This window comes from Pomacea canaliculata, linkage group LG8 (assembly GCF_003073045.1).
Source record: "Pomacea canaliculata isolate SZHN2017 linkage group LG8, ASM307304v1, whole genome shotgun sequence".
Taxonomy (NCBI): Eukaryota; Metazoa; Mollusca; class Gastropoda; order Architaenioglossa; family Ampullariidae; genus Pomacea; species Pomacea canaliculata.
Genome location: NC_037597.1, coordinates 21,421,214 through 21,433,686, shown reverse-complemented (window position 1 = coordinate 21,433,686; position 12,473 = coordinate 21,421,214). Strand labels below are relative to the sequence as shown.

Below are 12,473 nucleotides of genomic sequence, written 5' to 3'. Positions count from 1 at the left end.
TTGAACACATATTGACCTACTCCACACTCAAGTGCTCTAACTACCAACATAAGGGGCTCCTCCCCCACTCCAGAACATGGTGCTTGGAGAGTCCTCAAATATTCACCTAGATATAAATGATGTAGACAGCTTTAACAATGTCGTGCTATTATCATGTTACGGTTGATATTAAACGGAAGTGTGTCAGGATTTTCTTTGCTCACACAGCTTCCTGGTCATCTTCAAGTACGTCTGCAAACTGTCCTCAATTGGGAACCTCCACACCCAACTAAAGACCAGTCTTCTTTCAACTCCTACATCCTTCTGACCTGGTTAAAGCGGATCCAGTTTAAACTGGGGCAGATTGAAATCCAGTCAGCTGCTGCTACTCAGATATATGTTGTTTAAAATTAAAGGCTTTGTGACATCTATAACAAAGATGATACTGCCATTGTTTTAAGATTGATTTTTCACAAGATGTCAGACAGGTGGTAGTATCACAGCTTAACAAGTTAAATACGTCTTTAATTCCATATAAAAATCTTGTTAAGATAACCCTCTTTTAGTTTTTTTTAAGTAACTTGTTTTTTTTTTTTTTATAATTCTCTTTGCCAGAGAAGGTACTAGTCCTGACCTGTCTGAAGGTGCTGTTTTATGTGATACAGATAAATGTTGCCAGTGTTTGTAAAGTTTGCATAATCACTGATTCATATGATATTTCTGTCATTTCGATGTTTATTGACAGCTGAAATTCTGGAGTTACTGTAGAAGCCAAGATACGCTATGTGTTACAAAGGGCGATTACTCCTACTAGTTTGGTTACTTTGTTTGGACTTTAATGTCTGGTGAATAATTGTTTTCCTTTATCATCTAATGCTGTTGATGGTATTTTAACTGTTGTGTTACAATGTTATCGAGGAACAAATTGGCATAGGCATCAGACTGTGATTGAACTGTTTTCTTGTTGCAAAACAGAACTGGTGGAATGTGAGAAGTAACAGATGTTGATATTTATTCAGATAAATATTTTAATTTCTTTTGTGTAATCAGAGATATAGATTGAAATGTTGTTCAGAGATTTTATAAAGTTATTCTTTCTTAATCAGCTCAGCTTTGAACAGAGACTCTTGATTAAAAACAAGTTTCAGAATGACAGAATACTGCAGTAAAGTGGAGAAAAAAAGAATATTTGCACAGGAATATGTTTGGAAGTGGCGAATTCATTTTAAGGGGTTGAAGAGATAAGCATTTATGTGTCCAGGATTTGTCAGAACTTACAGGTTTCTTGTGTAACATTTCATCAGAAAATTTTTGTTTGTGCCAGTCACTCTGGAACTTAAGTTATCATGAACTTGTGTACGACAATAAAGGAGGTTTTTATGTGTAAAGTTCTTTCCCCTCTATTTCTCTGTCACTCCTCCTTTTAAGAGTAACTCCAGACTTTTAAACAAATACAAATTATCATTGATGATGCATACATGGATGTGTGAAGAAAAGTGGGGAAGAAGGTGGATTTCTCTGGTCTTGCATGGGTTTGGGAATGTTTGGTTCATCACACTTTCACATATGCAGATATATGTTTTTGAGAAATGTATTTATCAAAAATAAATCAAATTTAATGCAAACTGGAACATAAATGCAAGGAACAGTTCTCTCTGAAGTGACTGCAGTTTAAGAACTTACATTACCACAGTCAACATGCACATGAAATAAGTTCTGGGCGAAGTTCCCAATGGTTACCCCAGAAACCCATGCACAAGGTTCCACCTGGTCCTTTGTAACGGTATTCAGGGCCCACTACCACAAAATCAGGCAGCAAGTTGGAGAACTGCAAGTAGAGCACAATGCTGAACCAACAAGAACAAACTACAAAGTGTTATTAAAGAAACTGAGGTTTCCTTTGCGTAGCCAATTACAACATACTGTCAAAGTGACTGAGCAGTGATTCCTATTTAAAACTTTCCTTGATCCCCTGCCTACACAGAATTTATTGTGTATATTCTAAATCCAACTTTAAGGGTAACTTGTTCCACTTACCTTCACAACTTGTTAGCTTTTAAAATCATGTTATTAACTTCACTTTTTCACCCTTGGCTACTGAAGGATCTCAAATTAGATGTGATATCTTTCTTTCTTTTTTTTTTTTTTGCTAGGTCACATTCATGTTTATTAGTATTTTAATACAGTTCTGAATATTATAAATATAAAAAAAATGGTTAAGATAGTCCCCTAACCTTCTGACTGTCAAGAAGTAAGGTATTAAAGACTACCATTTCCTTGAGGCTAACTTTTAGTGTGAGAGCAATACCCATCTCTCCCTCTCTACCTTACCCTGCCTTCACTTCTAGTCAGTTACCTATTCCCAACAGCAGGGCTGGCTGGGGTAAACTCATTGGATCACACAAAAATCAAACCAGGATGCTTCTAGGTAGAGACACTAGTGTTCTAATCAAACTATCAGCCTCTGCAATATAAAATGAATGTAAGAATGCATGAAGCTGATGTATGGACATGCAACTTACAGGAGATCGTGACATGGGAGGTATCGTTGGGGTTGCAAGTGATACGACGTCTGCCAGTCCATCCACTGAGCTTCCCACTAGAAGCATTGCCAGACCCTGAGGTCCATTAGGAGCCAGAGCCAAAACACCTGTTCTGGGTTCTTGAAATGTGCAGCTTCCTAGTTGGATTTCTTTATCTGCTAAGGGTATACAAAAGTCAATGATCATAAAATACATTTTGTCAATTTCATAACCTTCATAAAAAATATACTTATTCAGCTCATTTTTGTGCCAAGTTAAAGTTCTGTAAAAAAATTCTCTCGCGCAACTAATCCTCTGGAGTTCAAGGTAGCATTACTGACAGATTTTCTTGATGTGCTATTTTATGGACAGCAGAATTCAGGAAGAAGACAAGAATTCTTACATATCTGAGAAAAGGAATGGCACTTCAACTCAATCAAGAAAGGCTAAGGAGAATCCAATTTAAGGTATCCAGAACAAATAAAGGCGAATACAGTTTGATGAATCGAGGAAGATGTGCTTCATTTGGCATCATTAAGTTGCAACATAGTTTGTCATCCACAATTTGAAGACAGCAGTAAACCTCAAAAAGAGACAAAAATAGCTGTAAAACTGTCGCTGTTTTATCACCTCAAAAACTCAGATGACCATTCTGTGAACTAAAGGATCCCCATAGTCTGTTGGTTTATTCAACATACGAAAGGTAACTGCTAAGGAATATTTTTATTCTAGGCACAAAGAGTGTGACAATTTATGTTCTTAAGTTACACTGGCAACACACAAAACAGTTTAACAATACAGAACAGGCTACACAGATTTACCTCCAAAAGTGAGAGGAATTGTCTCTACAAAAGTTTGGGCATGTTTGTTCTCACTAGGTCCCCCAATAATGATGACATTCTTTTCATCTGCAAACCAAGAACAGCTGCATGAGTCCAAACCGTGATGCTGCATAGAACCATAAGTATGGCTACATCTTGTTTGTGCACATCATTCACCAAATTAAAGTCAAATTATTCTACACTAGCCTTCCAACATGATTGATGAAAGATATTAAGACCAGCCTGCTCAAGCCAATGGTTGATCTCCCCTTTTAAAACAAACTCAAGATAATGTTAACAGCTGTAAGAAACATGATTAAGAATTTTGACTGAAGTTTGTAGATTATCCTGCATTGACATATTTAGAATCATGTGTTAGCAACTTTTACTTAAAAGGCTTGTCTTGTTGAAATGATGCAGAGGAGAGCTATACTTTCGAAAGTTTACAAAAAAATTCAGATACACTATCGATGCAATAAAGATAAGACTTTTAATGAAGTCCGAGTTTGCCGCACAACTCACGGAGCTGAGAGGCCGAAACATCTACATCTCTCACAACAGGTGCATAGGTATCAGACAACATGAGAAACAGGTTTCCTATGTAAACAGCAAATGCAAGAATAGCCTGTGTGATCTCTTTTTTCCCTTGCGTCCCTATTAAAAACAAACAAAGAAAGCAACAAATGTACTAGTCAATGATATCACAAAGTGTATCAGTGATGAAAACATCATCTGGAAACTGACACCTCAGTTTTGCCTGTGTTGTTCAACTTATGAACTTATGTCACTACCGACCTCTTACTTAACCATTTCATTGTCTTCTTATAGCTCTGTTTACTTTTATATGTCTCATGCAACACTATCTCCTATTACCCATATTTTATTATGTATATTAATTAATGACAGCAATTTGCTCTCTATTGGTTTATTTTGCTTTTGAAAAGACAGTAGCATAAAACTCATTTTACCTGTTATGATGACAAAATTTCTCTCTGCAATACGCCGTGCTGGACCAAGTGTCAAAGGGCCCCTCTCCCCCAGACTACTAATATCATCAATGCAGAGTTTCCACTGACCTGCTGATGGAGTTTCAACAAACATTTGGAAAAAAACACACATTGCTATTATTAAATCAAAGTTCATATAGAAAATGTATTTTACTTATTTCTCTTCATCTTCATATACATGCCCAAAAGTAGACAGTTCATTTAACAATGCAAAATATCCAGTGTGAATAACACAATGTGGCCCCAACTTGTGTCCAAAAAGGTAATTAACTGCATGGTTACCAAAATTCCAGAAATATGCTTACTGTTTGAGAACATGTATTCTATCTATCTATCTATCTATTCCTCTTTGTGCATCAGGTTGCACATAAGGCCTCAACCAGAGTCCGCCACCGATGTCGATCGGCTGAAACACGCTCTAGGTGACCCCATGTCCAGCCCTTTCCTTTCATCTCCCTTTCCACTGTTCTTCTCCAAGTTTCCTTTGGGCGGCCTCGTTTTCTTCGGCCGTCTGGAGTCCATCGTAGGGCGACTCTGGAAAGGTCTGCTGTCTGCTGGCGGAGCACATGTCCAATCCATCGCCAACGCCTTCGTTGAACCTGCGTGGTGATGGACTCGGTTTCACTTCTTCGGTGGAGTTCTTCGTTGGTGATGGTGTTTGGCCAAAAGATGTTAAGTATGCGCCTGAGGCATCTGTTTTGGAAGACGTCAAGCTTGTTACTGATGGTTTTTGGTCATCTTCCAAGATTCTGATCCGTAAAGGAGGGTGCTGATCACATTTGACTTGAAGATTCTCAGCTTGATCTTCTGGCTGATGTTTTTTGCCTTCCATGTGCTCCTGAGTGAGGCAAAGGCCTGACTGGCTTTCGCCAGTCGGGCTCGAATCTCCACCTCCGCATCCCCAGTGTTTGACATTTTGGACCCCTGTGGGACCCCGGGGTATGCTTGCCTAGCAAGCATTGCAAGAATAGGGTCCCTGCCATCCAGCCAGGCATGTCGTAAGAGGCGACTAAGGTGGACACCTCACCTAGAGGTAAAATAGGTTGTGGTAGGGCTAACAACCCCACCATGTAAAAAAAATCCTGTTACAGAAACTAAAACTAGAACATGTATTACAAGGCAACAAAAGTTAGCACTAGAGTTTGCCCACCTTGAGCATGAAGCTCAGATTACGGAACTAAAGCCCTAAAGCTTCATGTATTGCAAGCTAAGGTGTGACCTTATCAAAACACAGATGATCTGTGGTTTATAGTGTATCTATATCGAGAATTATCTGCCTCCTAGTTCCAAATTCTGTGCTGAAGGTTATCAGTTTCAGCTCTATAAACATGCTTCATGTCTAAAAATGTGCAGACACATTTTTGGACTTCAAGCTATCAATTTCTTGAAAAGCCTGCATAAGTCAATGATCAAAGCCCTATTTTTGCATACTTTCAAGAACTGTTTAGGAAACATTTTGCAGACCTTCAGTTCTTGATCAAGTTTCCTATCTGTCCATGTCATTTCTAAAACGTCTATGAGAAAGGAGCATTGTTCATAGTACTAAAACACAAAGCTATAGCATCTCAAAGTGTATAAAGCATTTAAATATTGAGAAATATTGAGAAAATATATGATTTTAGTAGTAGTTTAAAAGTTTACCTGTAGCTCTACAAAAATGAGCAGTATCTGATGCAAGAACTTGCAGCAGATTATCCTGTGGTATAGGTTCGTCATGATCAATCTGAGATTAATGGATAAACATCAGAATTTTTGTTTAAAAACTGCTGTGACAGTGAATAAAAATCCTACAGAAAATACTTGTAAAGACTTAAATCGTGCGTAACAGGTACCATCAATAACATGCCTTTTGACTTTAATCTCAAGACAGGCTCAGAATTTTGTCTAAAAACATTAATCAACCCCATGTGTTAATCACCTTGGATTTTAATTTTTGGCTCATCATTTGGACAACCTGATCTGACCTGAGATGTAGCAGTAGGCTCAATTGTGAGCACAAGGGGCATCTGTAGTTAATACCAAGGCGGGTAATAAAGTCATATAGCTGTGTTTTAGTTTGTAGAATTCATTTTATATTATTGGTACCTGATTAATGCTGAATGATATAACAATCAATCTTTAAAATGTCACTGTTTTCTCACACACCTCAACTTGCCTTTGAACCCAGCCAACTGGTCTGTTGGGCGGTTCCTTTATAGTCAGTCTCTTCACATTAGCTGTCCAAAGATGGACCTTTCTCCTTGTGATAACAATCTGAACAAAGAACTTGCTGATTATAAAGTGATTCTGGTACCTTTCCCATTATCCCCATTACATTAATGTTCTGCATTATGATTTAGGCTGCTGCTGTTTTGGGAAATTTCTGAAGTTCTGAAAGCCCAATACTATTCAATGAAACTCTGTTGTTTTCTCTTTTTGAACCAGTCAAGTTAAAGTAAAAGAAATGAATGCTGTCAGTCACAACTGACTTCTCTAAAAATATTTAAAAAAAACCAGGATAATAAACAATTCACCAGTTAAAATACAACATCCATTACAGATGTTCAAACCTAATTTGCCTTACTTCTTGTGTTTTACTGCTGCTGATAGTGGTGAGTAATCACACCTGTATTGTTAAGAAGTATCCCTCCACCAAAACGACCATCGTGAATGTGGTAGATTTCCTATTACTAATCATCACCACAACTTTGGCATGATGAAAATAACTTGGAGTATTTCTGCTCACCTTCACTCTGCTGGTTCTGAATGGAACTATCTGCTGTAGTATTCTCACTCCCCGCAAACCTTCACCCAGAGCAGGATTCACTGTCACAAGTTCTGCAACCTCTTGATGGTTCTCATTTGACCCTTGCCAGTGTTTTTCTTCAGGTTCAACATCCATCCCACATGAATCTGCATTGCACGTATCTCCTGCATTCAGTGTTAATGATGACAAACACTGGCTGGCAAAAGCTCGCATCTCTCCATCGTTTACCACACCACCATCATTCGTTTCCCTGACAAAAACTTCAAAGTTTCAGAAAGGACACAGACAATGGCAATGGACATCTTTGTGCCATGATTCAAAGTGAATTGTGCTTACATGCCTGTAAGTTTTTTAATCTTGGTGGAATAAAAACCTGAGAGATGCTGGCACAAATATCAAATATACCATTCCCCTAAATTTAAAAAAAAAAACCCTTTTAAGTATGTTGGGCTTAGATATCAAAGATTAGAAAAAAGACTAGTGCCATTACCCCACGCTGATGACATGCAGTTATTAGCTGCTGCGTGACAGTTACCAAAGGGAATAAAAAGAGGTATTTTGTTATCATAAGCTAGTGCTCTGAAAAAAGGGAAGGCATTTATAAAGTTACCAAGTGTCCCACCACCAGTGTTCTCGTCCCTCCAGCTCTGAGTACACAACATGACTGCCTTGCTCTTGCAGAAGCCGTATCATTCTTCGAGAAAAGAATGGGTGGACAGTTCTGTCTTGAGAACCAACGCGACACAGTATTGGAATGCCCTGCACAAAGGGTCCAAAATACTTTTTTAAAAGCTTTTTGATATGGTTTCAACAGTTATCAAACAGTAAACTGTATACAGTCAGTGATCCAATTCTTATACACATAGCTAAATACTCTATCTGAGTATTGTTTACAAAACTCAACTTTGCTCTGTTGATTCCAATCATATATTCCATTATAAGTGACACTTTTGTCTTACCTGAAGATTTTTAATATGTTTGTCAGCATCATTCTCTCCAATACAGGCCTCCATTATGAATTTAACAGCAGGATCTGTGTGACTGGTGGATATGTCATGTCTGTGAACAAGAGAAAATAAAAAATCTACTTACAAGCTGCACAAAACATTAATTTTTAATTAATACTATCTTTTTCTTGGCTTATTTCTAAAGTCTTCAATACCAGCAGTTATATTTTAACATTTAGATTTCCTTATAAGGGTTTATAAATAATAATTTAAGGCTCTGATAAGTGAACTATGAAGTCCCAAAAGGAAACTATGAAATATTTATACTTTATTTTGTACCTTCTGAACAAACACAAAATAAAAATTTACCTTTATTTTTGTGCATTTTATTGTAATAGTCTATGAACATCTTCACATATTGTCTGTGTTTTCAAATGAATGAGCAACATGCTCTCAAAGTGCACAATAAAAAACAAAACAAAACTAAGTTAAAACAGCTCATAAAATATTTTAAATTATCAATTATGTATAAGGGTACAGGCTAACAAAGGGCCATAAACCTTTTAATTTTTTTTAAATTATTCATGTGTCGGTCTGAGTATAGAAGGGGGATGGCAGTGGTGTTGCCTCTGTGTTCTAAGGTTCCTTCCCTGGACATGGAGCAAGCAAAAGATTGCAAGTTTGATGAGCCCCACATGCAAGCTGTGCAAAGCTCATCCGGTGTCAAGCCTGGCCAAGGTGGGAATTTAAGGCCGACCGCATACAGCCTGGGAGCTGGTAGATCTTTGCTGAGCATGCACCATAAAGTTAAAACATCAACACCTGAGAAAGCTATGACAATGTTATGACAATTTGAACCATGAGAAATATTTACCTGAAGAACAGATTGCTATCTCCATACTCCTCCTTTTTTATCCAGCCAGCCAATACTGCTAGCCCAATGGCCCTGTCAGGATAATGAGTGACAAGGTGCCAAGCACCATGACCTCCCATAGAATGGCCTGTAACAGTTTATGCAGCTTACCCCTACAAAGTCAGCAGGCCTGTGCCTTTTTCAACATATGAAACAGCTTAATAATCTTGTATCTATTTTCTAGCATTCTAGCTCCTCCCATAAGCTTATTTTTTGCTTCATTTGATTTATACATTATTAAGCCAAAAAACCAAAATAAAAAACTGATTTCAAAGCATTTATCTATATCTTGTATCCTGTAAAGGGAAATCAAAACAAAGATCATGAAAAAACACCATTAAAAGTGTTTTAGTGATACAAGCTAGCTTGATTTTAATATTTATTTAGAAATCTAGTGTAATATGTAGTTTAGCAATACCCAGATGCAGTTCTCAGACTAGTTAATGCAAATTTCTCAAATTTACCATCTACAGACTGACAAAAATGTTCTACACACCTTCAAATAAGATATGGTGTGTGTTTGCTTTTTTTTCCAGCCACTCATGTTCATGGGTCAAGGCAGAAAGAGATTCCAAGGATGTCATGGCAGTCAAAGCACCTGGTCCCTCCCAGTTATGTGCCCCATGCCTGCAAAAATAAACTTATGAAGCTGTGCATCAATAATCATTATAAAGCAAATCACAGCTGAAATATCACACATATCTCTTTAAAGATGAAAGTAAAAAAACAAAACAAAGAAACCGTTATTTCCCAAATGCAATGAGACCATACAGCTATTATTTTGCTGACAGAGTCCTGAAGGTATCTGTAAGTTATCACACCATAATTGAATTTATTATATCACCAATTTACTGCATCAAGTTTCAAAATGTTAAATACAACTGAAATATCTCTAAACATTATGAAAATATAATGAACAGTGAAAAAACAATGCAAATGCATACTGTTATGACACAACAACAAAGATATGTCCCATAAGAAAATTTTCACAGTTAAATATACAGTTTAATTTATTCAAAACAGAATCTTCTTACAATAAATTATATGTTCATAGAATCCATTTCACAAATTACTATATTCTGCCAGCACAAGTAAATCTATCATGTGATTGCTTTATGAAGTATATTCTAAAACTCTTTATATGTTAAGGAGGGGAGGGAAGGACAGAACAGAAAGGTTTCAATAATCCCAGTTGATAAAAGTTGATGAATTTTATACTAATTCTTAAGTGCTTCTTCTGTAGTTAAAAAAGTATATACATACCTTGTGGGAGCCAACAGCCACATTCCTTCCACACCAAACAAGAACTTGTCTCTGACCATTCTTTTGTAGCTGTCTGCCTGGTTCTGAGGTGGAACGGTGGTGCCATGAAGCGTCAGCAGGACAGGACATAAGATCTTTGAACAGGTGCCCAATGGTTCAATAGCCGCAGCATGCTGCACAGACCCATCATGGTCTAAGAATGTAAATAAAAATGATTCTCCCTTTTTCCGACATCTAAGTGTCAAAGGCAGCCTTCCCTGGCCTTCTGATGTTTTTAAAACAAGAGTGATACCAACTGGTTCACAGTCCTTGCTGATTAAAGGGGAAGAACTTGACAGTTTGACAATGAGAAACTGAATCTGCCCAGGAGCAATGTCATACTTATTTGAAAGCATAGCATCCAGACTAGCTTGTCCATAAGACTGATCTTCAACAGTCACTTTGCTAATGTGCAACCACCTTTCAAGTTTATAATTAGCCACTAGGATGGGCAGGTAGACACTAAACAGGTAGCCATCATACAGATCAGGTTGAAAGTTTGGTGGCAGGATCTCAAACCCCTCTTTTGGGGGAGTATGGAATAAGCACTGGATGTTAGCCTGCACAACGGCCCTAAGTCGAACGGTTACCAGGTGAACACCCCGCTGAAGCCTGACAGCAGATTTAAACATGTCCCTGTGATAGACATCACCTATGATGGGAATGCCACCGATATAGATGGTGCTTACTCCCTTGCACTGTACCAGCACAGTCATGTCATTTTGTGTGACAGGAAGCTCTCCAACAATCCACCCTTGCCATTCAGTAATCCCCAATGAACCCAGTGCTTTAACTAGTTCATTCCAGTTGATGTTAGGTGACACTATCACAGGTTTGTCAGCTGCCCTTTGCTTCACTGACACCCATTCCACTTTCCCATGTGGTGCCAGTTCAGATGGGTAAGTTACCCCAGATTCAAAGCGAAATTGTGACACATTGTATATTCCTCCAAATGCTTCTAATGGATCACCATCAAACTCTGTCTTTCCAATAACAAAAGGGCCTATATAATCCCAATCTTGTATAAACTTTGGAAACTTTCCTGTAACTTTTGATGCTTGTCTGAAACAGACATTAGCCTGAGCAGAAAACTTTTTGCCTTTTGCATCATAAATTTTCCCTAGTGCAGACCAGAGTATGCCATCTTTCAGATTGTCCTTCAGAAATTTGATGATGCACTGTACACTGTTATCATCCTGAAAAGAAAGTAGATATGTACAATTAATTTCTGCAGGAATATAGTCTCCAAACTAGCATTTTCCGTTTCCAATATTCGGGATGGGTGGGTAGCAAAGGGTATGGGTGCGAAATCCCAAAGTATTATTAAAGACAGCACGTTTTGCTTTTTCTTCAAACTTCTGTTTTCGTGTATTAATTAATTTATAAGGATATGAATGATGGGCATATCATCAACCATGGATGCATCATTTTTCATGAGGCATTTATTTAATTCAGAATAATTATGCACCTATTAAAATATTAAATATAAACTTACATGTTCTGATATCAGCCTCAGTGAATCAATCTTTTTCCGTTGTAGCTTCGATTTTACTGGACAGCTTTTCCCAAGCTTTTGCAACCGCGCTTCTTCTTCACTGAGAAATTCCGACACACTTAACTGATAAAAAAGAAAAAAAAGGTATTACATATCCATGAGCTCCATACGATATTTGTTTAAGAGTAAGCGTTCACATTTGCTGTTAAAGACTGTACAAACATAATTATGATCATGGAACAGGACAGCGTGAGACTTGACAAAACAGAAATGTCAGCTTTTATGCAGTGTTCACGTCTTTTTATGCATTTTTTCCTAAAGCTGCGTAAGTTATAGGTACTGAGATGTTTAAGATGAAACTAACATCTTTCAAGGAAACATATGAGCACGTTAAAATGACGAGGTAGATGACTTCAGGAAATCGCATTTTAACGGATATCTTTTACATCGTCTGCTAATTTTAACGACAACGTTTTGACTTACTTTTATTTGGCGTTTTTCATAACTTTGAGCTAAAATAAGCAAAACATATCCAATAACATGTAACTGCACACTTTTGACAATATCTTCGTCAACACTGTAATTTCTAAAATATTTTGAAAACGATGCAGTGCAAGAGTCGTTATTGCGACTACCATAAAGTGATACGTCGTCGCACGATACTCCGTATCCAATCAAGCAGCGATGGATTACTCCTGAGCATCAACTTTTAGTGTGTCTTAATAAACGCCTTAATCCCTC

At 37.5% G+C, this 12,473-nt stretch overlaps 2 protein-coding genes across 14 annotated transcripts in view; one reads left to right on the top strand and one right to left on the bottom strand.

Annotated features, from left to right (window-relative positions):
• Window positions 1–1,367, top strand: part of LOC112570162 (protein unc-79 homolog) — a 42,112-nt gene extending 40,745 nt beyond the window's left edge. For all 9 annotated transcript variants that reach the window (XM_025248446.1, XM_025248447.1, XM_025248445.1 and 6 more), the window contains one exon: window positions 208–1,367. In XM_025248446.1, coding sequence (XP_025104231.1) covers window positions 208–387 — 180 coding nt within the window. In that variant the 3' untranslated portion in view covers window positions 388–1,367. The remainder of the gene's footprint in view (window positions 1–207) is intronic.
• Window positions 1,368–1,554: 187 nt separating this feature from the next.
• Window positions 1,555–12,222, bottom strand: LOC112570163 (uncharacterized secreted protein ARB_06907-like). 5 transcript variants are annotated; one of them, XM_025248454.1, is made up of 15 exons: window positions 12,097–12,221; window positions 11,733–11,855; window positions 10,199–11,433; window positions 9,432–9,562; window positions 8,897–9,023; window positions 8,035–8,134; window positions 7,686–7,834; window positions 7,055–7,325; window positions 6,475–6,582; window positions 5,971–6,052; window positions 4,291–4,401; window positions 3,845–3,976; window positions 3,323–3,409; window positions 2,502–2,680; window positions 1,555–1,807 (listed from the first exon to the last, which is right to left on the bottom strand). In XM_025248454.1, the coding sequence occupies exons 1-15, from the start codon at window positions 12,157–12,159 to the stop codon at window positions 1,673–1,675; spliced, it is 3,033 nt and encodes a 1,010-aa protein (XP_025104239.1). In that variant the 5' UTR covers window positions 12,160–12,221; the 3' UTR covers window positions 1,555–1,672. The 5 variants fall into 5 exon arrangements, 3 of the variants coding, with proteins under 3 accessions (XP_025104239.1, XP_025104240.1, XP_025104241.1); XM_025248455.1 differs by having other exon boundaries at window positions 2,502–2,677; XM_025248456.1 differs by having other exon boundaries at window positions 4,291–4,398.
• Between the last annotated feature and the right edge of the window lie 251 nt (window positions 12,223–12,473).

Bases quoted from the DNA above. Each gene is read 5' to 3' on its own strand.
- LOC112570163 (XM_025248454.1), bottom strand. From the start codon at position 12,159: ATGCGATTTCCTGAAGTCATCTACCTCGTCATTTTAACGTGCTCATAT. The intron at 9,563-10,198 runs GTATGTATATAC...TTATTTTTGCAG, and splicing joins TGGCTGTTGGCTCCCACAAG to GCATGGGGCACATAACTGGG. The intron at 3,410-3,844 runs GTGAGTTGTGCG...CTTGGTTTGCAG, and splicing joins TGTTTCGGCCTCTCAGCTCC to ATGAAAAGAATGTCATCATT.